Below are 26,970 nucleotides of genomic sequence, written 5' to 3' on the forward strand. Positions count from 1 at the left end.
ATACCCTTAAATATTGGACATGGACAAATAAAATAAATATAGAAGACGCGTTTTATTTATTGAATCAGAATTATGAGTATAAAATTGAGGGTCAATGGTAGAAGCAAAGAATGACCTGTCGTTCCTACTGAATTGCAGAGGTCAGTATCGCATTCATAACACTTAAAATTTCGGTTAATCCTGATGAACTCTTTACATGGCTTTTGACACGACCTCGAAGTTATGTAGCCTGAAAAAATCATCGGTTTGAGGCAATTTGACTTATACATATTCGTGTTTACTTTCACGTCTCAGCTTCACACAAATGTGTGAGCTATTCTCGCATGTCTCGAAGTCTATGCCATACACATGGTAGCACGTATTGTTCGTATTCACTGGGTGATAACAGGTGTAGCAGTCTAGGGCTTCATCAGAAATTCTTTACATGAGTACTATTTGAAATGTTACGGGTACTTACTGAAAACATTTACACATAATAAATAAAATAGTACACATATAATAACTTTAGACATGGTAGTAGAAAATAAATTACTGTAATGTCACATATTAATTGTCAAAATCTATTTTGTTTATTTTTAATATACAGGTTTTTCTGTGTATCATTTTACCATTACGTACCAGCATTATGCACTTAAATATTGGACTTCGACATGTCTCGTTACTTGGAGCCTCTTCAAGAGAGCATGGATTCTTCACGTAATCTTTGTTGTTGCACGTATAACATTTTAGCGTTTCTCCTAAATAATATTTGTGTGAAATATTAATACGAACGTCACTTCTTTTTGTGACTTTCCTGTAGTTATACATAAGAAAATTGATATTCATCAAAAAGTTGTATACATAAGTTACAGAATACCTAAAATCTTAAAAGCATCAATCAACTTAACAGGATGACACTAATATCTTAAATTTATATCCAAATCTTTTAATAAAATAATCTACAGCTCTGGAACAATAGTAATGGAAAATGAAACAATCAAATACATACATTCTCAACGCAATAAAATGACAGAGAAAATAATCAGAATAGTGAGTACAAAAGTATGAGCCAGTAGCACAAACCAGGTTAAACCCCTCTTTCCTACTGAATTACAGAGGTCATTTTCGCAATCAAAACATTTAAAATTTCGGTTTACCCTGATGAAATCTTTGCAAGGTATACCACAAGATCTGGAAGTTATGTACCCTGAAACAAAACTTCGGTTTGCTCGAATTTGACTGTATGTTTTCTTGTGTACTTTCACGTCGTAATTTTACGCACTTATGTAAGCTATTTTGGCATGTCTCGTGGTCTATATCATGCACATGGTAGCACGAATTGTTTGTATTCGATGGATGATAACAGGTATAGCAGTCTAGGGCTTCATCAGAAATTATTTATGTGAGTACTATTTGGAATGTTAGGGTTACTTACTGAAAACATTTACACATAAATATATTAACACACATATAACAACTTTGATGGTAGACATGATAGTAGAAGACAAATTGGTGTAATGTCACATATTAATTGTCAAAACTTCAAGTGATCTGCAGTTATGGAAATTACAGAGATTTCGAAAGGTTAGACTAGATACTTTTTGTCATGTTTCTATTTAGAAAAAATGTATGTATACACATACTTGAGTTGTATAATATAAAATAATAAATATTTACTTATGTAAAAAATGTTTTATTTATTATAATAGATAAGGAATTTGAGGAAAAAGTTAATTATCACGAATACAAAGCCAGGAAAACCTCTCATTCCCACCGAGTTGCAGAGATCTTGATCACACTCAGCACTCGATGGTTTCAGTAAACCTCATTATCTCATCGCAAGGTACTTGGCAAGTTCTGACTACTGTATGTTATCTGAAACGAAAGTCACTTTGCACGAATTAGGTAGAGGTTTTACATTACCATTACGTACCAGCTCACGTAATGGTAATCTTTATTGTTGCACTTGCAACACTTGTGACTTATTTATACACAAGAAAATTAGTATACACTAAAAAATAGTATACATAAAGTTACAGAAAAACTAAAATCTTAAAAGCATCACTCAATTTAGCAAGATGAAACATATGTATCTTTTAAACCAAGTCCTTCAATTTCTCCTTTGCCAGTGTCACAAAATTAAGAGCCAACAGCATAAGCCAGGAAAAGCCTCTCGTTCCTACTGAATTGCAGAGGTCATAATCGCATTCATAACACCTAAATTGTCGTTTTGTCTTGATGAACTCCGTGCAAGGTAAACTACAAGATCTGGAAGTTATGTAGTCTGAAACAAAACATCGGTTTGCTCCAATTTGACTATACGTTTTCGTGTTTACTTGCACGTCTCAATTTTATGCACTTGTTTAAGCCAGTTTTGCATGTCTCGTTGTCTATGTCTTGCACATGGTAGCACGTATTATTTGTATCCAATGGGTGATAACAGGTGTAGCACTCTAGGGCTTCTTCAGAAATTATTTATGTATATACTATTTGGATTGTTACGTTTACTTACTTGAAACGTTTACACATAATAAATAAAATAATACTCCTATTACAATTTTATGCATGATAATAGAAAACGAATTTCTATAATGTCACATATTAATTGTCATTTTTTTTTAATTTAATAAATATACACTTTTATTTAATTAAAGATATATTCAAATAAAATAAGGAATGGTATGCAGAGCAACAGAGTAGAAAAGGTAGTACATTTTGTTGAATTGCAAAAATCAGTGACACATTGGTAACATTTGCTCCCGTTAACAGGGAAGTACTCGCAGTCTGTACCGCACAATCTGAGTATGAAATATTCTGAAAAAAAACACTAAAATCATTGAAATTTAAATTACAACTTACCTTTATTTCTTATTTTAATACAATGTGTTTCTTCTACTCGGCAGTCAATATGTGACATGTTCTGCTGGTTGTAGCAACCATTATTACTAATTACCCCTGAACATGAATAACATCTTAACGCTCCTTATTAAAAGAAAATTCGTTGGGGGATGTTTTGATTAGAACTTATTACAATTTATAAACGAACCTATTTGTTTTAATAATAATAATATGAGTAAGCCATAAATGTATTTCTTCACATTATTTGGATTTATGACAGTTTCAAAAGCAGTCATAATAAAACAGCAAAATATGTCAGATTTTGTGAAAATGCCATTTATTGAATTACATACTACTCTATTTAACAAGTGTTACTAATATTAAAATTAATACGTGACAACTACAAAAACATTTTAAAGAAGTTTACTTCTCTGAATTATTAATTACGGCAAAGAATGAGTAAGATGTCTTTAATATCTACAAATAAATTATTATACCATTAAGGACACACATATACTTTTCGGCTTACATTCATGAATGTCTGCAAAGTTAAAGGAACAAAATTGCCAAAGCTGAAATAAATAGATCTCTTCATAATTAACATGGTATAAACCATTGTTTCTTTGAATTTTTTATTAGTGGCGTACCAATTGCTTCTCCAAATGTACATGGGCACCTCTTGTGCCTGAAAATGAGCGTTACAACCAAACTAATAAAATTATACCTCGGCACCTTCAATGTAACTTCATTGCCGAACCAACAATACAAGAAAACCTGAAAACCCATTGCGACAAAGTAAATTACCTCGGCGTAAAACTCTTCACTAAACACCGGCGTCTGAAAATCGCATAATTGTACAAAATTTCCTTCAGACCGTTAGTAACTGACCGTAGAGACAAGATACAGGCACGTGCACAGTATGAACAACGTGGCCATCCCTTGACAAAAGGTTAGATAGCGTTGAGTTGCCTCTAACTCCATGCATATCCTAAAAATCTTCAATTTTCAGCTTTTGGTTCATAAATTATTTAAGTTTTTATATCATTTTAACCTATTTATATTGAGCTGTATATATTAAATGGAAGTTTTTTCATGTTCTTTGTAACTATTTTATTTTTTAATAAAATTGATATCAAAATTTCATAAAAATTTGATTACTGTGAAAATGCTTTTTAAGTCCAACGGTTTAGAATTGGCACACAGAACTAATCATGGGACAACTATCCAACAAAGACATTAAATAACGTCTCCTGCAATATGTTTGGAAACATGTCAGCATCGACTAATTCGTCAACTAGACAAATGGATTCCACTTAAGTGAGGATGAACAAATTAGGTGTTTGACAATCGTCAAGTGCCGTTTTGATAGACAAAGCAAATAACGTACCCTTATACAATTGATCAGGATAATCTTCACAGGTCTAAACAATATGTTAAAGATTGTATACAGTACTCAAAGAAAAGTTACAACCCAAGAAAGATTTTGTTTTGTTCAGTACATTTATTTTAAAGTTAAAAAGATATACCTTCTGATGACTTGGACGTGTCTGCAAATCTTGACCGCTTCACGGTTTATCATTTCATCCTCCTCCTTTGTAAGTTTGCTCCTACAAGGATCCTCCAGAGTCCTTTCGGCAATGGTCAGAAACGCTCTTTGTATCAGACTCAGATGATACGAGATAAAATTCAGGATGTTCATGATTAAGGTGTCCATACCCACGATGCTGTAGGCGTAAGAAAACATAGGACCAGCCTGATAACCCAAGGCAAGCAGATAGAGTTTCGGTGTGTCGTAAGCGAACGGCATCCAACAATAATATGGCAAATTTTCCGGTAATCCTTCCCACGAATCAGCAAACAGGTATTTCAATGCTATGAAAGTCGGAGGAAGATACGACGCACTCAAAGTCGAGTGAGCGAACAAGAAAAACACTATCGTCGTTTTCATTCCCAGAATCCTAAAATCGTCGTACAACTCCTTCGGCTTGAACTGGCCCGATTCTTCGTAGTAATCGGCTTCTTCCAACACTTTAATGATCCGTTGCATCTTGTAACCGTTGAAGTACCAGAAAACGACTTTTACAGCTCCCATTAAGTGCGTCAGAGCAAAATTGATGTTCTTAATGAACTCGTTCAAATCTTTGTAGGTGTAAAGGAGACTCACGAATTCGGTGGCCGTGAAGTACAAGTTCACAAATACGAAAACGAAGACGGCGTAAATTTTATATGCCGTTTGAACATTGGGATTTTGACTGTCGGGCAACCAAAGCCCGGCGAATTTCATAATCCAACGGTTCAAAAAGAAGAAATCCTGAGCGGCGGACAAACCTACACGTTTCAACATTTTGACCTGAATGCATGTAATTTAATCTCTTTGCATTTCAATTTGACGTAATTATCTTCCCGGTTGTCGTTTATGGTGAAATGCAATTTTCCAAATGATTTGTGCTTTATTATTTATCTTGATCGTTTGATCTTATCCGACTTGTCCTTGCAGTAATTTGAATATTAAAATTTTGATTCGGGAACGGCTGTAATTATCCCCAAACAATTTTGATTGATAATGTTCCATGTGATTGTCTAAAGTCTAGACCTTCACCGCGTCAATTTCCTAGTAATTGAAACAAGCACATAATTGTATTGTTTGCATTTTTCGCATCGGATGAAAACCAATGAACCCGCAGCGTTTTTTTTACGTTCGTAAACACCGAGCGCAAATACCTCACGATTACTCATCTGAGCGTTTCCTTTCCGGCGATCTGCTTACATTTGATGAAACTGTTGGCGTGTTTTGATTGTTCGATTTTACGATATAAACAGCGTTCCGTTTCGTATTTACATTGGCAGGAATGTCTTGGCCGTCCATAACGGGCGAACACTTTCATATTTGTATGGAATTTATTTGCATGTCCGCGGAATTCCGATTGTTAAGCTCGACAATAACGGACTGCCATTATTTAATTATGGAGTGACCGAAACTGTCGCACTGTTGACATAAATTACTGCGGTAACGTTCACCAATATTAAAATATTCACAAATTAACAACAATATATTGTTGTAAATATATTTAAAAACATAATTTCAAACTTTTAAATTAGTATTTTGAATAACAGTAATTAATTTAAAAAATATAAAACAGTGACCACATTTTTAATTAGAATTTAATACTTTAATTATTTATATTTATTGTAAATTATTAAAATAATATTAATTTACTAATATATACTTTTATGTAGGCTTGTCCCTGAGGGACTTTTAACATAAACAACACCATCGTATTTAAATATATTAAACTGAGACTCATTAGTAAAAACTATCTCTTCACAGTTTTGTGGTACAGTGTACGTGATCTTGAACACATCGAAATCAGACCTTCATATTCTTACAAGAAAGCTTTGTAGTTCTCCAGCTAAACAACCCCCTATTCCGTAATCTTCTTCCAATCCGGGAAGTAATTTTATGAAGTGCCATTTTCTCCAGATTGGTTGTTGTTTTTGGACTTTCCAATTATATGATTATATACCACTAGTTGGTAAATATAAATATAATATAATAAAATTTATGATTAATATAATAGTAGTAAAACATATTTTCCCACCATTTCATATTGAGGTAAATGAGGAACTGAAAAAATATAAAATAAACAAATAAAATGGACAAAGAAGTATGTAAATTGTTTTACCATGTTTAGTATAATATAAAAGTTATTTATGAAACGCAAATTTATTATTTTTTATTATTTAATTAGTATTACCTAAAATTTATTATGTGTGTTTTCAAAATTGGTTTAAATATTATTTAAAACAATTTACACATTCATTTTCTGTGGTATGTACCAAGAGAAAAAATGGTTATTAAAATGTTTAACAAATGGTTTCTAAAGTTTAAAAAATGCTAGTTTAATATCTATTTAGTATATTTTTTAACTTGATTTTTAATATACTGTGATAGTCATTATTAACTTTTTAAAATGTTATGTATTTTAGTCATCCTTTTATTTGTGTGAATTGTTTATACAGTAGAAAAAACGTTTGACCCGTCTGAATTTAGAGAGAGGTATCATGCATGACAGAGTCAGTAGAAGTATATCTCATAGTGGAGGATTTACTGTCTTTATTGTACTCATGATGCCTCTTTCGAGATTCAAATGGATCAAACTCTTTTCGTACTGTGTATTATTATTGTTGTGTGTTTATAATATTATTATTATTAATTTAATATTGTTCTTTTATAATCTTTTATAACAACTATTACGTCCTTATTCTATAAAATGTTACACACATTTTTTTGAATTGAACAGGACATAAATATAGCAACTTTAACTTTAAAAGAGATTTTTACTTATTCATTTTTTTTATTTATTTAACATTTTATTTCCTTGTACCATAGATTCGACCATTTTTCGAATATACAATATATCTATAATAGTTTCTATTAATAAATCCATCACAACTTTGGATTGCATTCCCACTGTTTTGTGGTCCAGTGAATGTGGTCCTAAGCAAGTCAAAATTGGACTTCTTGTAGATCTGATCGAACCCCCGTCAATTATCTTCACACATAGACCATAAAGTAAAATGTCCACAAGAGGGAAATAATTATTAACATGAAACCTCGAACAAAACATCGAAAAGGGTTATAATGTTATGAATAAATATGAAACAACACACTAAAAAAAAATATTCAAACAAAAAAATATTTTTGTAGATAGACAAAGCAAATCCTTACTGGTCTACTAGGATTCCTTTTCTTGATATGTTATAGAACCATTACAGAAAATTATTGATAAAATAGACCGTTTCATGTACAGAGATATGATGAGAGATCTAACAGAACAATTTGCCAACGATAATTTACCAGTTACATGGATTTTTATGCATGATAATGATCCGACTCATGCATGCAAAGTTGTTCATTTTGGTAAAAATTGAGGTTCTCGATTAGCCAGCACAAATTCCGGATCTAAGTCCAACTTAAAACTAATGAAACAACATAAAGTCTTGATTAAAACACAAAATTTATCAAATTAATCGATTAATTAATTAAATGTGAAATGGTTACTAATTGAAGAGTCATGGAATTTAATTTCAAACCGTGCCGATATCTCTGGTTGAATTTATGCATCACCGTTTACAGGCGGTCATAACGAACAAAGAGTATCCAACAAAATATTAACAATGTGTATAGATTATTTAATAAACATATATTTTTTAAATGTGTGCTATTTCTTGCGAACTTGTTTTATTGAAGATTTAAATTAATAAATTATTTTGAGGTGTACGTTTCCTAATTAACAAAAAATAATAATATTCTCCTGACCACCACAGTATATTATTACAAATTCAATAATTAATTAATAATATTAGCTATAGTACTGAATACAACACATGTATTAATTATTAACAGTTATTAATAACCATGACCATTCTTGTTGTATGTTTAAAAATGTATATCCTGATGGTTTATTGAAAATTATAATGAAGTACAATAAATAAAATATAAGAAGTGCATTTTACAATTTAAATAAAGCATTTCTTAAACATTTTAATGTTCATTTTCTGTCTGTGAACCTCCAGGTACAAAATAATGTTTTTAGTTTATTGCTCCCAATAAAATGAAATAATCTATAATAATGTCATTAAAATTATAATAAAATATTACACTTACTTATAATAAATACATAAAATCTGAACACAAGCACAGACTAAACAAAATTAACAATAATTTAAACATTAGCTGTAGTCATAAAAATTGTGAATTTGCTTAAAAAATTGAAAACATCATTTTTATGGAAAACTTATTATATTACAAAATATGTGGGGTATCAAAATAAAACAAAACACTCGTAACAATTTATTAAAATTAACATAATTTTTAAAACCCATTTGTCAAGTGAGCTGTCCTAATTCAAAGACGGACGTTGCAAACCACAAAAAAGCGACTTGATTGCTTTAAATTGGCGCATTAGCTCATTTATCCTAAATAGACGTTTAAAATTACGCGTGATGTAAGAACATTGAATGACTGGCACAGCCACAAACATACGATTTAATATGTCGTCGGCCAGTTCGGTGGCGAGTTTTCCATCAAGTAAAAAACAAGGGGGCCGTTGCCGCTGGATAAATCACGGAAATCGTACGATTTGAATAATGGGAGTGGCCGTGAACAGCGAAATGTCAAACAAATGGGAGAGTATTTGCAAAAAGCGCGTGACGCTTTGACAGAAGATGGCCGCGCGTGCGCGCCGCTCAGTCACTTCAGTTCCACTCCGCAGATATGTAGTTTACTAAGGAGTTTTGGTAGTTTATTAAAAATGTCCACTTTAATGTGGTCCTGTCCCTGTTGTTTGCGCTTCAAGTTCACGCCGGAGGAACTGGAACAGCGCTACAAGAGCCAGGAAATCGACAAGATGATCGAGAAGGACAAACAGGCGATGAAGAGGCAGGTGAAGCTGCTGTTACTTGGTGCAGGGGAGAGTGGCAAGTCGACGTTCCTCAAACAAATGCGGATCATACACGGCATCAATTTCGAGAGTCACTTAATTAAGGAGTACCAGCAAGTGATTTACCAGAATGTGGTGAAGGGTTTGAAAGTGCTAGTGGACGCGAGGGACAAGCTCGCCATTCCTTGGGGCGACACCACCAACAGTGAGCTCGGCAAAGAGCTGTTAACAGTGGACAATTCTGTGGTGTACGACTCCAGACTCTTTAACAAATTGTGTCCCCTCATCTCGAGACTGTGGCAGGACTCTGGCATACGTAGGGCCTTTGAACGAAGGAGAGAGTTTCAATTGGTTAGTACTGTTATTTATCTTCAGTTCTCTCAATTATGAAATTGTTCAGATTGTGTTTTGATGATTCAGTGAAATAATTCAGTTATCTACTCTTACTCATCCAGCTTATGTACATGACTTATTCTTATATACACCTAGGCCAGTCTGTGTGTATTTATTTTTAATCTGTACTATATTATTTTTTGTGGTTTCAGGAAAACTATTTTTAAACCACATGATAAAGAATATTTATTCCCGCACACACTATCAAAATATTAAATTCTGGCTAATTCAATACATCATCATCATTAATCACACCTAAATGAATCACTACCAATAAATTTTAACACCCCTAATTACAGCTCATAAACATGTTCGATGGGGGTGTATTGTGTTCATAATTCAAAACATATTAAATTATTTGTCCAGGTTTCATAATAAGTGGACAATATTGACTAAGTTATTTGTGAGCAATTTAAATCTGATAATGTGGGTCAATTATGGTACAAATAGCACATACCATTTTATATTGGATGAGGTCCAGGAATGTGTTATTTCCAATTGATCCTCAAGTCACAGTCTGCATTCAGTGTGAATTATCATTCTTTGAAATGTACAGTGACAACCTTTCGTTTTTGTTTATTTAATTTTATGTTGTTTTCTTATAAATTGTAGATAAATTGATGTCTAATCAAAACAAATATTAACTTAATCTGTACTATTTATAACGAAAATTGTTAATATGCTCCTGTATCAATTTAATGTTATGTGGTTAATTTGTGTTTAGTAATTTTTTTATAATAAGCAAATAAAAAACGTTTTTAAGGGAAAAGTGTTTTGATGTTTTCTTGCCAGTTGTATGGTATGAATCATCTGACTTAATTTCACAAAAACAGTTACATAAACAAATAGTCGTTTAGAGCACATAAATTATGTTCCAATTATATTGATAGAGTGTCTATTCTAAAATTTATGAACGGAAAAATTAACGAGAATATAGCTGTTTATTTTTAAAAAATGTGCCTGCTCTTTTATGAACTTTTGGCAGTGTATACTTTTTATTTATTTTTTGTGGAAATGTAAACTGAATACAGCTGGGATTACAAAATTAGTAGAATTTTTATGATTTACTTAATACTTTTAGAAAAGTGTTAATATTTGCACATAAATACCTCTAAATTTCAAACAATTCCTATAAGATTTTAATATTAGTAGTATTTTGACAATATAAATAAGGAAATTTTTTAGACCTTGATGTTTATTGCTAAGTAAACTCCATTATCATTCATTATACTATTACTAATTCATTCAACATTAAGTTAAATAATATCATATTTAAAAAAACTCATTTTCAATTATTCTAAGTAATAAATTGAAAACACATGCATTTTACTTAATAAAAAACAAATAGAATTTTGTAAAAATGAATGTATTAATTATTCTCACAGTTTATATTTCCAGTATTTAAAATATGCAAACTATCAGTAAAATATGAATACCTTGAAATATTGGTTTATTTCAACTATAACTTGCAAATAGTTTGTTAAAATTTAACTTTTAATTTACGTGACAAGTTAAACAGTGTTTTACAATTAATTCTTGTGTTTGATCCATTAAAAATATAGTTTATCTAATATTTTTATGTAGAATGGTTCAATGAAATATTTCCTGAATAATAATGAACAATTTTCAGCATTTAAAATATGCAAACTATCAGTAAAGTATAAACATAACATTTTGAAATATTACCTTATTTTAAATAATACTTTCATGAGATGAAAAGTCGAATATATTAAAATAATAGTTTCTATTAAAATTGGCCTAAATAATAATAAATATCAAAACAATGAACAACTTTCAGGTTTTAAAATATGCTAACTATCTGTAAAATAATACTTTCAGTACAGTACAAAAATTTAAATCTCTTAAAATAATGTTTTCCATTAAAATTAATATTATTATTGTATATACATTCGGTTTAATATTTCCTTAGCATTTAAAATATGCATTCTTTGAAAATAATTAAACTAAACTTCTATTTAGTAGAAATATTATTATTGACTTGTTGAAACATATTAAATTTTTGTGTTAGTTCGTACCACTAGAAATACAATTTATTTAATGTTGTTTGTTGCAGAGCGATTCTGTGGAATATTTCCTGAATAATCTGGACAGAATTGCGCGGACCGAATACATGCCCACCAACAAGGACATCCTCCATTGTCGGAAGGCGACGAAGGGCATCACCGAATTCGTGATACCCATCAACAACATACCATTCCTTTTCGTCGACGTGGGCGGACAGAGGTCGCAGCGCCAGAAGTGGTTCCAGTGCTTCGATTCGGTCACCTCGATCCTGTTCCTGGTCTCGTCCTCCGAATTCGACCAGGTGCTGCTCGAGGACCGCAAAACGAATCGGCTGGAGGAGTCACGCGACATATTCGACACGATCGTCAACAATAGGATCTTCGAGAGCGTGTCCATCATCCTGTTCCTGAACAAGTACGATTTGCTGGAGAAGAAGGTGGCCAATCCGGAGACGGACATACGCTGGTACTTCCCACAGTTCACCGGCAACTCGCACTCCGTGCAAGACGTGCAGGCGTTCATCCTGGGTATGTTCACGGGCGTGGCCAGGGACTCGAGACGGGGGTTGTACCATCACTTCACCACAGCGGTGGACACGGAGAATATCAAGGTTGTTTTTAATTCGGTCAAGGACACGATACTGCATAGGAATTTGCAGATATTGATGTTGCAGTGAGCAGTGACGCAAATAAGGGACCGCGACAAGGCTGTGTTAAACACAATTTTTTTTAAAAATGAAGTCAAGACTGACTAAACGGTTAATTAGTCGTCGGGTGGAAACTTGGTGGTTTGGTCTAATGGCCAGGTATGTAATTGGTTTATTAGACCAAAAATGGGCATGCTTTGACTAACAGTACTAAAAGTACAAAATTGAAATATGTGACAGTAACATTGGGTCAAGTAATCTTTTTAATTTTAAAATTTCTGGATATGTGGTAATTGCACTGCATAATGAATAGCTCATTTAGTGGTAACAAACAGGATGTGCCATAATTCATAGGAAGTATCATTACTCAACATATCTACATATGGATGGTTTTAAATTAGTTTATTTCAAATCAAATTTAATATATTTTTTATAATTATATTTAAGCTACAGTCACAGCTTGTTTGTGTTTTAAAGGCCCTCCAACTGTCACACATTTTTCGCCAAGCCATACAGTTTCCACTCCTGATAGTTATTTTATATATTTTGTTAAATCGAATTTATATAACTCAGAATGTTTTTTTATTAAAGTACAATCTACAAAATTACATAAATGTGATATCGATAACAATACTTTTACAATACAAAAAACGAGTGGTTGAAATATGATAAATTCTAATTGTATATAGACGTGTAAAAAATTTTAAATGTATGATGTTGAATATATTACCAGTAATAATAATTTTGTATATATATTAAATTTTTAAACCTGAATCTATCGAGCCAAATAAAGTGTATCTGATGTAATATATTTTTTATATAAGTATAGATTTATATAAATGTGACCAATACACATGAAAAGTTTAATAAAAATCATTGGTCCAAAGGTAATTTCAAATCTTTGAAATTATTTGTATTTTCTATAACTTTATATTGATTGTTTTTATTAGATTATTTTTAAAATTGTATTTTTGTGAAACAAAACGTTACATAAGTTACATAATGTAACACTCGAAATTTAGCACCACATTTTACTCATTTATGATCTAATAAAATACGTATAATAAAACACAAAAATACACATAATAACATTGTCTTCCAACGTAAAGTTATATTTTTAAGAGTTAAGCATTTTGTAGACGAAATGACGCTAAATTTCATTATCGTTCACTGACTTTTAGCATTATTTTGCCGAATGAATTTGCATTTAAATATATTTCTGATAATTGTGTACATGTAAATTGTATTTACGTATTTTATACCAGAAATATTGTTTCATATGTTAGCACAAGCAATAATTTGAGATTAAAAAGACTTGTAGTGTTTCCAATTTTATATCAAACTGATGTTTACCAAAGAGTGAATTTTGAATTATTGACTAAACTAACAAAAAATGTTGTTTTATCAACGGGTTTTGTTTTTTCACATTTCTGTAGTTCTCGAAAAAAAATTAGTAATATATATTGATATTTAAAGGTATATAATTATTTGTATTATAATCAATTATTATTTATATATAGATAATGTAATATACTGCCAATTGCACCTAATATTACACAGCTATTTTATTCAATTCCATTTGTACATATTTTAAATTTTAATTTGTGATAATGTTAAATTGAATTAAGGCATTTAGTACTGAACTTAAATCACAGTAACAAAAATTGTTTAAGAACCTGTCAATTTTAGGTTGTGATTAAACAGAAACATTTTAAAAGTCTCATCCATCAAACTCAAAATATTTGAATCTCGTACACGAAATTAATATAAATAATGTTACTTAAGATACTAAATTAGTCAAATATAAAATATTTCAAGTGGATGCAACAAATTAAGAAAATAAATCTTGGGTAAATCTTCAAAGCTTTACCTCTTCATATTCGTTATTTATTCTTTGACGTTCTAAATATTTACATTAATGGTTTCTCATCATTAGATAAATATATTAAGTCCGGTTCAAATCAGGTGACGAGATTGGAATGAAAGACTTTAATATTAATCGCAATTTATATATACAAGTGCCTTAATGTGTTCTATAAGATATTCATAAACAAAAATTTTTATATAGCTTTGTAATAAATTGTATATATTTCCTTTTAAAATATTTTTGTATTTGTTAATAAAAATTATATTGAATGTATAAACATGTGTTTTATTTTACTTCCAACAGCTTCACACGTAAATGTGATAATAATAGGTGATAAAAACTGAGTACCACAAAGAACTAACAAAAGAATTAAATAAATTTAAATAAAAATTCAAGGTAAATACTTTATTTTAATAGATATAGTTGCATGAATTTAAATTTGAACATTGTTTTTACATATACGTATTATTCAAGGTGGGTAATTGATAATAATAGAAAGCTGGGGATGCCAAAAAAGAAATGTATACAATCGTAACATTTGTTAATATTAATAAGTCAAAAATGTCGATATTATTATTAAATAAAATAAAAAATTAAATCTTAAATTAATTTTTTCTGTACCTAATATACAATTTTTTTTAATTGATTTTTACTTCCAACATAAAAACTGAAATGTCTCAAAATCTGTTGTGATAATCAAAATTAATCATGTGTGTCTTTTTTTCTGATAAATAGTGCAAAAATTATTGTATGTTAGTTAGGATAAATCATTCTAAATATATACACCACTGAACCAATGATTACTGAAATATGAATAAAAAAGTATTTTTGAAATTTAAATATGAGGGGCTGCTTTTAGATTTTCTTCATTATTGAATGAGTTTTACTCCAATTTGACCACCCATTTTTGAAACATCTTGTATACCGTATCAAAAATGATGAACGTGTCTACTCGCATATTGAGACGGAACATCAATACCCCTTTGTAAACAAAAAGGAAAGATATACATGCAATTATGTGGGCGGGCCGAACTGATTGGAGGGGATCATTTGGTTTTGCTGCGTTTAGCATGCGGTTCGTCTCCGCAGACGAGTCCCCGGTGTCTTTGAACACATTATTTAATTATTTTTAGTTTTTTTTACTTATGCATTTATTTATTTAATTTAATTTTTGGGATACATTTATATTTTGAAAAAAGTAGTTTATTTTTAGAATACTTGGATGGAGCATCCGAAGAACTCGAACTACATCCCTACGCATACGGAGAGTTACTAAATGCATTCGCAAAGATTAATTTACATTGTGTGCCGGCGCGCACCAGCACGGCGCATTGTCTCTGAGAGTAGGGATTCTTACTACCGGGCAAAACTTTACTCTCTTTGTCGTGCATCCATCTCTTACAACATCCAGACACGAAGAGCATTTTTCGTACTGTATACAATTTAGTGTGTGTAGTTCAAACACCAGAGGTCGCTTCGACGCCTCATGTTATTAAATTTTTGTTCTTAGTTATACATGACACATGACAAAATTTGATGTTACCATCTTCATTACAAACAATCCTCCATCCCATCGGACAACGCCCCAAACAATGCTCTTCAATGAGATCTATACTATAGCCATCGGCTTGTTCAGTAACATAAAAAATATGAAGATGTTTGATGTTCAAACACCGGACGATTTGTACAAGCTCTTTTTCCTGTGCCACATATTCTCTTGGCTAGTGGTATTGTGGAAGTTGCGTACTTGACTTTAAATGGATTGAAAAAAGCTAAAGATTTTCAACTAAAACTGTATCTCATTTTAATAAACTGAATTTTTTGGCACATTTACGTTTTTAATGTTGGTATCCTGGGAACTAATGTTTGACAGTTTGTTTTGATTTTGAAATTGTTTGAAAACTATATCAGTTTAATTTACAAAACATTTACAAATAGTTTTACTGAATTATAACAAAGATTTTACTATATAAACAATATGTATCATGGAGAACAAATTTATAACCTTTAGTCACATTGAAAAACTAGGTGGATGGAAATAATAATAAATAAACTACATAACCTTAACACGTTTGTTTTTAGGGCATCAATTGTTAGAAATAAGAGAAAGGGCTTTATTTAACCTTATATCGAAATTAGACAATGGTTATGTATTTGATAATGTATTGAGTCGAAGTAAAGAACTCCTCATAAAGCTATTTAATTGGTTTTTAAATGAGCCCTGTACTCAAGAAGAGACAGTCCTAAAACTATTGAGAAGAATTCTTGATGTATGTAACTGTTTTAACCAATTTTTGTAATTAAATTGATTATATTTTAGTCTGAAAGTGGGGAAGTTTTAATAAGCCATTATGGAAATAATTTAATTTTAAATGAGCTCAAAAAAATACAGTCATACATTGAACCGAAATATCTTAAAGATATTGAAGACCTAATACAAATTACCATAAATAATATAAAAGATATCCCACCTCTTGTAAGTGATGTTCCATTGAGTTACAGAAGTGATTCCATCACAGATAGAACTAAAACAGTGGAATCCACAGCCACACCATTTCATGTATATGTTGAACAGGATGAATCTTATGACCAACAGTGAGTGTCTTAATTAAGCAAAGGGTGCATATAATTTTATTTTTATTTTAGAGTTCAACCTCATTCTCAAAGAAATCCCACAACAGACACTTACAGAGTAAATAGTGTTCAAAGCACAGATGAAGATTTTACTCTTGACTGGCAACCTTTGATAGAGCCAGATAGGCGTGTTCTAAAAGAAATGGAAAAACGCTTATCAAACCCACCACAACCTGCAGAATTAATACATTCATGTGAATTTTTTGTTACAGTTTTATTGCATGATTTTCCTGCAGAAGTTTTTATACAAAGACCAAATGTTATTCATGTAAGTACAATTTTTAAAAATAGTTTTGATATTAATTTGCACATTTTAGAATTTTTTTAATTTGTTAGAAGTTTGTCTGTCTAGTAAAGTTATAAATTCTGTCTTAAAATGTCTATATGACTTAACAAAAGCTTTGCAAGTAAGATTAAGCCAATTCAGTGACCCTTCAATGAACAGTTATAAGTTGCAGGTAAGTTTTATTTTTAATATTTTTTTGAAAATAGTAATTGAGGTGTTATAGCTTCAAGCAGCAACACAAAATGATAGTGCAAGAAGTTCAAGCACAAACAGAAGTTCTGGAAGTGGTTCCAGGACAAACTCAAATAGTAGTGAAAAGTTTGAATTATTTGAGGATACAATTAGACTTAAAAAATTGCAAATTTCTCTTTCAAAATATTGTTCTCTAACTGGGATAAGTGTTATGAAATTTTTGTGTAGAAAACCTGGTTCTTGGCGGTCTGAAAGAAGTAAACATACCAATCAGGTACAATCAAAAACAATTTTTTATTATAAAATCTATAATGTACAATTAATTTTAGGCTGGTTTAAATTTAGCAGTGAATTTGCTGGAGGAGACTTTTATACTTCTGCAGTCAACTTCGGACCATAACCATGTTAATTTCAAAAAGAGAGAATTCAATGAACTCCTTTATTTTCTTGGAGAAACTATGGACTTTTTCAGGCTGGAATTCTGCACTTCTGAAAACAATTTGAATAGTAGGGCCTTATATCTACATATTTTGCACACATGTGCTTCAACTCTGAACAAATTGGTTGCACCAGCTGAATGTATTTATTTGTTGCCACCAAATTTTAAGAAAGCCCTTTCTAATTCTTTAATGGATGTGACTTTGTCTAGATTATATCCAGAAGTACACGAAATTTTGTTGGAATATGTACAAAATATCTGTCTAGAGGGAGAGACAAATGATCTTAAGAAATACAAGTGCATTAAAGAAGTGTGTAATGGAATGACTGCAACTGTTAAAATATTGAACAATTATAAAATTTTAAGTTTAAAGGAATTATTGTGTTTTGCAGTGGAGGCATTGCCTAGTTTAGAGTTCCATCGAAATTTGCTATTTGTTAAATTGGTGGTTGTGACATTGTCAGACAAGTTGTATTTGTTACATAAAGACGTGGATGTAGTGCAAATTGCAGAAGGTTGTTTATAAATTATGTACATCTTTTTCTATTATATTACCTACTGGTTTTAGATATTACTTTAAAGTTATTGGCTCATAATGATGAGAGAATTAAGGAAGAAATGTACAGGATGTGTCACTCCCAGGTAGTATCAGTTCTTGGTCCAAATGGACAATCTTCCGAAGATTCCGCCGGTTCTGAAGTATTATTCCTTTTGACTACCAAAGTATTAACTGAAATTGCCATATTTGGGGTACACTACGAACAACCAAAGGTAATGATTAAAAAACCAAATAAAATATCCAATTAAAATGCGCCTTTGTAGATAAAATTATACGCCGAAAATATTATAAACCACATAATAAAAGGTAAACTGCTTATGTCTGAGCGCATGTGGGATAAAACAGTGGAAGCACTCATCCCTGCCATGCCCATTGTATCCTGTTGCTGCGAAAAGGAAACAATTCTCGGGAAGATTGTAATTAACGTTCTGGACCCGGACACGGCATCAGATCTTCTCATACCCAATGTAACTTTGCTGAAGAGCAACGCCGTTCTCATGTTTTCGACGAATAAGGCCGTGAGGGATGAGGCTTTTAGCAGGATATGTTGGTTATTGGCCAGTCAGGACGACGCCAGGGAAATGCTGCCCAGGATGAACAGTTTGTATGATAAGGCGTTGTCGAAAGTTTGCCAACAACCGAAAGTGTTGGATCTGAATAAACACAGACTCACCCAACATTTTTATCAAGTAAAGTTTCTATAAATATGCCTGGAAAAACATTAAATAATATGTAATTTCAGCCTAGTAGTGTGTGTCAGATTATGGACGTCCTGAAATCGGAAAACATTGAGCCTGTTATTAGGAGATCAGCGTTGACTCAGCTCAGCGTTATGTTAGAGGATTCGTTATTGCATAACATCTTTCTCGATTCAGATGGATTGGAGAGTATTGTGGCGTGTATGAAGTCTGCGTTAACTGAACAGGATTATAAGGATTACCCTGATTCAATTATTCCAATAATTACCCTTTTAAAAAATCTTATTATTTATAATTCCAACGTCAGGGAGACTTTGAGCAACGATTGTAATGTGATTACTTGTATATTGCGAGGTAAATTAGACAAAAGTTAGATGAAACAGATATGTTGAAAATATATCGTTTCAGGAATGTTTCTGTTTTTCTCTGAAGAACGAGTGAGGCAAGACGGCAGTATTTTATTATTTTTTCTGTTGTTTAAAGATTTTATTATGGGCTCTCCATCTAAAGCAAACATATCAATACCCCGTTTTGTGTATGATACTCTGCATGTCCCATTTATTTGTGGCACTCATTGGTCCCACAGTTCATATCAGTTAGAAAGAATCATTGGTTGGTATTAAACCCATGCATAGTGTTTAATTATTAAATTTTACTTTTTAGACACTATTATTAATGATAAATGGAGCCTGAGTTCTTTGCAAATTCAGTGGAATATAGAAGTGTTTGGTTTTCAAAAATTGCTCAAAATGGATTTTATAAGTTACGACGACTACAATGATATCGATGTGCCAGATATTCTACAAATAAGCGATTATGATTTTGATTCATTGAAAAGATCATCCATTCATTATTGGATTGGTAAATGCTTATTGGATATCCAGAATGCGACGTCACATTCGGTAGTGATTGAATCTATAAACAGTTTGACACTGTAAGTTTTATAATGAATATATATTATCATTTAAAATTATATATTTTATAATTTTAGTTATATCAATTTATATAATATTAGTAAAAATGTTTTGGATGTAACAAACAGTGATGATGTCTTATCTCATTCTTGGGAAAAGACGTTTAAGAAGTTTCTTAAAGTGTTGCCTTCCAGTCAAGAAGATGTATATTTATTAAAAGTTGTAATAAAGTTTCTACAGATCCTGGTACAGTGTTATAAAAATTCAGGTATGTTTTTTGTACATTTTATGAATGGGGAAAACTATAGACAGTTTGTTATTTAAAACAATTTTATTTCTAATGTGACTTTAAGGAGTATTTGACTGAAGTTTGTAAAAAAAGTTATGAAAATGAGTCTCCAGCCTCTCTTTGGCCAGTTCCTGCTTGTGAAAGTTTAAGTCCATTTCAGTTATTTCGAACCCGTCGTTGTTAATTAATATGTCGATTGTGTTCTCCGTTTTCATAATACTTTCCAATAATCCGCTTAAACTTTGCTTACAAGAACTGTCTACTATAATCACGTAAATGTTTTTGTTTTTTGTTATTGTGACCAAGTCTCGTTTAGCCTGTTCCAATTTGACCACGTCTTTACCTGCCATAATTAATTTACATTTTTGTTTCGCGTATTCACGTGCTTTTTCAAAATTCATGCCTGAAATTTGTTATTAATATAAATACACGTATTTGGACATTTCTTACCAATTTTGTCCATAAGCACTATAGCTGTTTTCTTTTTCATGTGGGCTGGTCTATTTTTATAATACTCGATAATTGAGGTCACGATGTATTTAATTGGGAGGACATAGAGTAAAACAACCCCAACTGTTACAGTAGAAAATTTTACCATTTTTATAAGTGTATTAGGTTAGTTCATTAATCAGCTTTGACAGATTTTTGATAAATGAATATTACATCATTTCTGAACTAATACGTATAATGATTTATCAGTGCTTAGGTGTCACGTGTGCTGAGAAAAACATTATACTCAATTGATAAGTAACTATATAAGCGACTTAATAAATTAACTAATATAAATAAGCAATTTTTATATTTAAAAATAGTAACGAATAGTATTCATTACTATTATTAAAATATATTAAAAATATGAGAGGTGTTCTACTTTAATTCTCAATCTAATTTGTTTTTTTTATAAATTTAAATCACAAAAAAAATTGGAAAGACTATAAACTTCTTATATATTCGCAATATGTCTATGCCTCCAAGATGAGCAAAAATTAAAAGACAATAAAGATAGAAAGAAGTGTTAATGTTAAACTAAATGTCACAAATTTAATAATTGAAAACACTTAAAATTAATATTTAACATTTGAAAATGTTTTCATCAAATAAATTTTCAGATACAAAATGCTGGATAATAGAATTTTTAAAAGATCCATCACGTTGCATCTTGGACTTGCTTTCATCGGACAAGTCCTCCGACGAAGACTTAAAAACCCTACCGGAAGAATTGTTAAAACTGATCTCCATATGTGCGTGTCAAGAGCAACATTACTTGGACTACTACACCGACCCGTCACCCAAAACATCCACCACATCTTGGTGGCACGTGATCAAACTTCTAGCCGACAATCTAAAATCCAGCGACGCCCAACACTTCTACAACCTAGGTATAATATATGCACCTTTGCGACTCTTGTTCCTAATGTGAAATTTGCAGCGTTCTTGGATTGCGCGCTGTCGTGTCTGGCGAATCTGACAGCCACGCTCGGATGGAGTGATTCGAGGGCGGGCTTGCCGCCCAAAGAACCGGTACCACAGATGCTGCGGATCCTTTGCGAGATAGTGGTTGCGTTTCACTGCAGCAAAGGACCGTCGGCGGCCGTGTCCGTGATGGGGCTCAGCATCACCAGGCACGTGCTCCTGATCCTGAACCACGTCATCGCCGAGCTGCAGAACTCCAAGGTCAAAGGGTGGGAGCTGTGCTTTTTGGATTATACGGACGAACAGAACGTGTTCAGGAACTTGGTGGCGCTTTGGGCCAGCAGGGACGTCGTCCTGAAGGCGGCGGCCTTACAGTTGTTCAACGCGTTGGCCACATCGCCGAGGATTGCCATAGAAATCGTGCAAAGTATACTTGAGAATGCTTAGTAACGAGTTTTTGCTTACCATTTGTTTGTAGACGTTTCTCTGGATAATTCAGGCGTTTGGGACTTGGCGTTTTCCGTATTGGTGGATGGAAGTGAAGCCAATATTGTCAAGGAGAATGCGCTGTTACTTTTAGCCAACTTGTCAAGTCATACAGTTTTAATAGCCAATGATAAACTTAGTTTACACACTAGTATATCACCAAGAACAAGACAGGTAATAAAAATATATTTAACAATGGTTCTGTAATACGTTGCTAATCATATTCATTTAATATTGTTCAGGACTCTGGGTTGCAAATTATGTCTTTGATGGAAGAATATGATTTCTTCAACCAAATGGACATTTTACTGAACAATTTATTCACTACGAGAATTCCCGACGATAATTATAGTGATTTTATATCGACAGGTGAGACCTCTACAAAAAATATTTAGTGTTCTTCATTTGAATGTTTTTAGGTTACAGTGAATCAATATCATCAAGAACTTCCAGTTCTAAAACCGGTGTGACTGAATTAATATTTAGACCCATTGTTACAACTCCTAGTCTTGTAAAAAATATGTCGATATTTTTGACTAACGTTCTTGCATTAGCTCCTATTGAAGTTGCCAATAAACTACACGAAAATGGACTTCTCAAACAACTATTAAAGTAATCTACTTATAATAACATTTTATATATAATTGACCTAAAAATATTGCAGATCTTTGTGTGTTCCATCTGTGTCCATGAAAACCACAAGAGAATTATCACTGTATTGTGATTTATTAGAAATGAATACTTACATTTGCTTTTGTCTGAGCAAAACTGCGAGTTGCAGTACCGTTTGTTTGGGAACAATTCTTCACACGCGGGACTGCTTTACTGTGCTCCTACTCTTATTAAATCCGAAAATATATCGTAAGTTGTTATATATTTGTAAAAATTTTAATAAAGTGGTTTTATTTAGATACAAGTCTACCCCAGTTGACGTACTTAAGGAACAGACTCTGGAGCGAGATCTTCCACTTGCTGACTATACTCAGCGATCTTTCCACAGGTGCTGATAAGTCCTTGCATCAAAAAGCTGTCGCATCTTTGGGAATATTTTTAGAAACCATCAACGACATTGGGGCAGAGCCGTTTTTGGAAACTATCTGCGAATCGTTGTCTTGCGTAGGTTCAACCGGTAAGTGCTGCTTTTAATTACAAGATAAGTACTAAAGATGGTTTTTTGTAGACTTGCAAAATACCGCTCTGATTTGCCTAGCGTCTTTATTGCGGGTTGAATTAATTAGGGAACCAAACAAAAACGATAGTTTTATTACTAATTCGGTGCAAACAATATTCGATAGTGTTAGATCGCCTCGTAATTTCATACCCTCAAACAATGAATCTAATGAGGAAAACATTAAACCAAAAGAATGGAAAAATAAGGACGACAACCAGACTAAATCAATAAAAGATAACTATTTTAATTTATTGGAGGAAACTTATTTCCACGGAGGACAACTTAAGAAACTACCTAGGAAAGTAACACAAGAAAGTACTACTACTACTACAGTCAGTGAATGTAATAGTTTAATGGCAGGTGGAGAAATTTGTAAAATATTAATGCGCATGTACGAAGTGGAAGAAGTTAAGACCAAAAAAACTTCCACAACTAGCAAAAGAAAGTCGATGGTTTTGTCTGCACTTTCTGGTTTACTGTGCATCTCAGAAGAGGCAAAACGATATGCGTACGAAAACGGGTTAATGTTCACTATTATGCAGAAGCTTAGAGAGTATGTGGTAAAACTGAGCCTTGATTCTGTCGAATGTCTAAGGAAAGTTTCGGACAAAAAACGGGTTTGTCCTATATTGCAGGAGGTCGCGGAAATTGTTGGTTTGACCACAAACTTTATGTACGAGAGTGAAGATATTAAAATGGAGGGAGCAAAGTATGATATAGCTGATGTTTTGCACAAGCTCTGGGTTTGGTTTTCTGTACAAAGTGGTTACTTAGTGAATGTACTCAGTTTGCTTTGCACCTTTACCACAAATTGTCCTATAGGTAAGGATGCATAGTTCTTGTTAATGTTTTAGGAACTATTTTATGTTATTTTTTGTAGCTTGTCAGTCATTACCACTTACAAACTCAAGTATTGGCTCTGGACCAAAGAAAACACCAAGTAGTTTATCGTTATTACACGCAATTGTGGTATTGATAGAGAAGCAAATGAATCAAGTGAGCAAAACCCACGATCTCACCATTCTCGAACTATGCTTTGACATCCTCCATAATTGTTCAGCTCAGTTGGAGTGCCGCGTGTTACTATCAAAGGTAAATTATATTATTCATTAAATTTGTACTAATTACTTCTTTTTAGGGTAATTTGTTCCAAAGCATGTCACGTTTACATCCCGCCATGACCAAGAGACAGAAACCGTGGGGCAGCATTGAAATGATATGGCTGAAATTTTTGCAAACATTCACCAAATTTCCTGAAGGACAGGCGTGCGTGGCTAAAATAAACGATGCCTTGGAAATCATCTTGACATTAACCAACAGTCCGAAGGCAGAAAATCGTTCTGCCGCTCTCGCAGTTCTGAGAAATTTGGCGTTCTATCAGCCAAACAGGGCCAGACTAATGTCGTCGTCGGAGTTCTTAAGCATATTGTCAACGAAACTGGATAATGGAGATGTGCAGGAGGTGAACACTGTAGTTGTTATTATGTGGACTTTGGCGGCGAACAGTCAAAAGGCTAAATTAATGTTAAAGTCTGCCAACTTGGACAGAAAATTACAGGATGCTATCAAACATTACAAATTGATTGGTGATTATGATGCAGAAAGAGAAGATATACAAAGGATGCACTATGTCTTGGGTATTTTAAGAGACAATGAAAAAGTTCGGTGACCTTTTATATGTTTTATGAAGTTTTTACTAGTTTTATACCTATTTATTGATGTATTTTTATTAAATAAATTATTTTTATATGTACCATGGCACTTATTAATTCCTTACCCAAATTTTACTCAAGAATAATTGAATTTAATAAAATGTAATTTAATTTCTCATTTCCGAATAATTTAAGTTTGATTAAATCGCAGTATTTGTGTTCTTAAAATACAAAATTTCATTAACTTTGATTAATTTTGAGACTTCCTATATATTTATATCAAAATACTTTATTAATGTTGAGCAATACTAGTTGTTTATACTATTTAGTTTAAAATAATTACAGAACTCTTGTTTCACCATATATAAATTTTATTGACTACACATAGTTGGGAGTACTCATCCAGATACAGTTAAATTTAGTTTTAAGAATGTTTTAAAACATATTTGTTTCAGATAAATTATATTTGTATTCATGCAGATATAACTTTGGGCCAGACTATTGTATGTATATATAATTTGAGAGAGACATTATGTCTCTTTCAGGATTCAGATGACTAAACTCTTTTCGTACTGTATGTAAGACAGGTGAAAAGAAATGGAAGGTTGTTGTTTATGGTTCCAGAGTCCAGCCAGTTTTCCCAGCAAAAATTTTGTGATACCGAATTTTTCAATGTTTAATTAAAATATACAGGACTTAAAAAGTTACCATGAGATTGTATTTATTATTCATGATTTATCGGAACTTAGTTTATTGATGAGTATTAATTACGAAGTTTAAATGATACATAATTTGAAACCAAATTTAAATGATCATAAAAAATAAAAATATAAAAAATAAATTTTCCATAATTTTTATGATATGAGAATTTTCAAATTTTCCTTTTATTTATTACTTTAAATTAAATCAGATGTTAATCTTTAAGGAAAAAGTGTGGCTTATTTAAATAAAATTAAATAAAAAAAAATGTACAAAACAATTTTCAAAATATAATTTCTTATAGTACAGATTTATTTTATTAAATTTTGCTCAAAAATAATCAATACTGTTATATAAAATTTAAGTATGTGATTAATTAAGAGACACCCTGTATATTTATATCAAAATACTTTACTAATGTTGAGAAACATGGGTTGCCTATAGTATATACTTTGATGTAACTACAGAACTCCTTCTTTCACCATATATAAATTTTATTGACTATTCATAGATGGTGCTACCAAGAAGTAAATTTGTGAATTACTAATTTTTTGCAATTTACTAGGTTGAAAATCAACTACGGCATAAATTTTGGCTTAATAAAAGCATCTGAATTCAAAGGAGAGTCAATTATTGGTAATTATTATTATTATTATTATTTTATTGTGTAATAATTTATCTTACATAAAATTAGATTAGACGTTGTTTACAAAAATTGTTACTTTTGAAAAAATCTAATCAAATCTAATGACTGTTTCAATTTCGTTAAAGTTGAAGTAATTGAATTTCAACCAGTTGAAAATTTGGCGGATGCGCGAGTCCAATAAATCATGCACAAAAAAAGGAACGATTGAAAATAATAACCGGCCTGAATGCCCCAATACGGTTCTGTAAATTGCCATTTGATTTCGCTAAATTACGACACAAAACCGTGTTTGCGGTCGAAGAACAAACATTAACGTCCGACTTCTGATTTATATTTAGTGGCGTTGTAAAACTTTTCAAACGGCATTATTAATGAAACCTGACCGTACCTAATTAAGTGATTCGATGACACGACACTTCTTTTTAATTCGCCGATTCCGTCGATGCTGCTTCCCGAGAAATTGCTCATTTTATGTTGTAACTTTTATTTTCGTCGGACACGCAAAAATATATACGGGCCCCGGGATCAAAGACTCTTTTGTCCAACTGGACAATGGAAATTTCAAGAATTTTAACACGGTCTCTTGTTGCGGTCAGTTAAATCAAAATAACGCGCCCGTATAACGATGATGGATGTTGAAAATTTTCAGAAACGGATCTGCGTGTCATAAATAGCGCAATAATTGAAAACGCGATTTGATA

At 31.9% G+C, this 26,970-nt stretch overlaps 6 protein-coding genes and 1 long non-coding RNA gene across 13 annotated transcripts; 2 read left to right on the plus strand and 5 right to left on the minus strand.

Moving 5' to 3' along the window:
- Positions 1-37: 37 nt before the first annotated feature.
- Positions 38-1,677, minus strand: LOC126265579 (uncharacterized). 6 transcript variants are annotated; one of them, XR_007548083.1, is made up of 5 exons: positions 1,415-1,677; positions 1,262-1,361; positions 619-1,186; positions 282-456; positions 38-229 (listed from the first exon to the last, which is right to left on the minus strand). XR_007548083.1 is itself a non-coding variant. In XM_049967458.1 (3 exons), exons 1-3 carry the CDS (start codon positions 1,470-1,472, stop codon positions 57-59), a joined length of 354 nt encoding a protein of 117 aa, XP_049823415.1. In that variant the 5' UTR covers positions 1,473-1,566; the 3' UTR covers positions 38-56. The 6 variants fall into 6 exon arrangements, 1 of the variants encoding a protein (XP_049823415.1); XR_007548081.1 differs by having other exon boundaries at positions 1,239-1,361; positions 1,415-1,676; XR_007548082.1 differs by lacking the exon at positions 1,415-1,677 and having other exon boundaries at positions 1,239-1,404.
- Positions 1,678-1,703: 26 nt separating this feature from the next.
- On the minus strand, positions 1,704-2,559 carry LOC126265578 (uncharacterized). Of its 2 annotated transcripts, XR_007548079.1 has the most exons (4): positions 2,492-2,559; positions 2,316-2,441; positions 2,045-2,263; positions 1,704-1,990 (listed from the first exon to the last, which is right to left on the minus strand). XR_007548079.1 is itself a non-coding variant. In XM_049967457.1 (3 exons), exons 1-3 carry the CDS (start codon positions 2,544-2,546, stop codon positions 2,076-2,078), a joined length of 369 nt encoding a protein of 122 aa, XP_049823414.1. In that variant the 5' UTR covers positions 2,547-2,553; the 3' UTR covers positions 1,704-2,075. The 2 variants fall into 2 exon arrangements, 1 of the variants encoding a protein (XP_049823414.1); XM_049967457.1 differs by having other exon boundaries at positions 1,704-2,263; positions 2,492-2,553.
- A 64-nt stretch (positions 2,560-2,623) lies between these two features.
- On the minus strand, positions 2,624-3,077 carry LOC126265626 (uncharacterized). Its single transcript, XR_007548128.1, has 3 exons — positions 3,026-3,077; positions 2,839-2,961; positions 2,624-2,793 (listed from the first exon to the last, which is right to left on the minus strand). It is a non-coding gene; the product is annotated as an uncharacterized LOC126265626 (long non-coding RNA).
- A 76-nt stretch (positions 3,078-3,153) lies between these two features.
- Positions 3,154-5,202, minus strand: LOC109601985 (putative odorant receptor 71a). The gene is made up of 5 exons (XM_020018289.1): positions 4,344-5,202; positions 3,706-3,805; positions 3,550-3,654; positions 3,347-3,502; positions 3,154-3,294 (listed from the first exon to the last, which is right to left on the minus strand). The coding sequence occupies exons 1-5, from the start codon at positions 5,159-5,161 to the stop codon at positions 3,241-3,243; spliced, it is 1,233 nt and encodes a 410-aa protein (XP_019873848.1). The 5' UTR covers positions 5,162-5,202; the 3' UTR covers positions 3,154-3,240.
- A 3,488-nt stretch (positions 5,203-8,690) lies between these two features.
- On the plus strand, positions 8,691-14,468 carry LOC109601983 (guanine nucleotide-binding protein subunit alpha homolog). The gene is made up of 2 exons (XM_020018287.2): positions 8,691-9,611; positions 11,728-14,468. The coding sequence occupies exons 1-2, from the start codon at positions 9,003-9,005 to the stop codon at positions 12,352-12,354; spliced, it is 1,236 nt and encodes a 411-aa protein (XP_019873846.2). The 5' UTR covers positions 8,691-9,002; the 3' UTR covers positions 12,355-14,468.
- Positions 14,469-16,101: 1,633 nt separating this feature from the next.
- Positions 16,102-25,025, plus strand: LOC109601987 (rotatin). The gene is made up of 23 exons (XM_020018293.2): positions 16,102-16,219; positions 16,274-16,461; positions 16,512-16,786; positions 16,838-17,093; positions 17,143-17,283; positions 17,335-17,577; positions 17,633-18,257; positions 18,311-18,513; positions 18,565-18,990; positions 19,044-19,353; positions 19,408-19,611; positions 19,663-19,933; positions 19,991-20,181; positions 21,312-21,581; positions 21,632-22,042; positions 22,094-22,275; positions 22,344-22,470; positions 22,521-22,713; positions 22,766-22,962; positions 23,012-23,230; positions 23,282-24,094; positions 24,153-24,364; positions 24,411-25,025. Exons 1-23 carry the CDS (start codon positions 16,177-16,179, stop codon positions 24,939-24,941), a joined length of 6,531 nt encoding a protein of 2,176 aa, XP_019873852.2. The 5' UTR covers positions 16,102-16,176; the 3' UTR covers positions 24,942-25,025.
- Positions 20,199-20,848, minus strand: LOC109601988 (uncharacterized). Its single transcript, XM_020018294.2, has 2 exons — positions 20,653-20,848; positions 20,199-20,605 (listed from the first exon to the last, which is right to left on the minus strand). The coding sequence occupies exons 1-2, from the start codon at positions 20,798-20,800 to the stop codon at positions 20,262-20,264; spliced, it is 492 nt and encodes a 163-aa protein (XP_019873853.1). The 5' UTR covers positions 20,801-20,848; the 3' UTR covers positions 20,199-20,261.
- Positions 25,026-26,970: the final 1,945 nt, after the last annotated feature.

Source organism: Aethina tumida, chromosome 5, assembly GCF_024364675.1.
Source record: "Aethina tumida isolate Nest 87 chromosome 5, icAetTumi1.1, whole genome shotgun sequence".
Taxonomy (NCBI): domain Eukaryota; kingdom Metazoa; phylum Arthropoda; class Insecta; order Coleoptera; family Nitidulidae; genus Aethina; species Aethina tumida.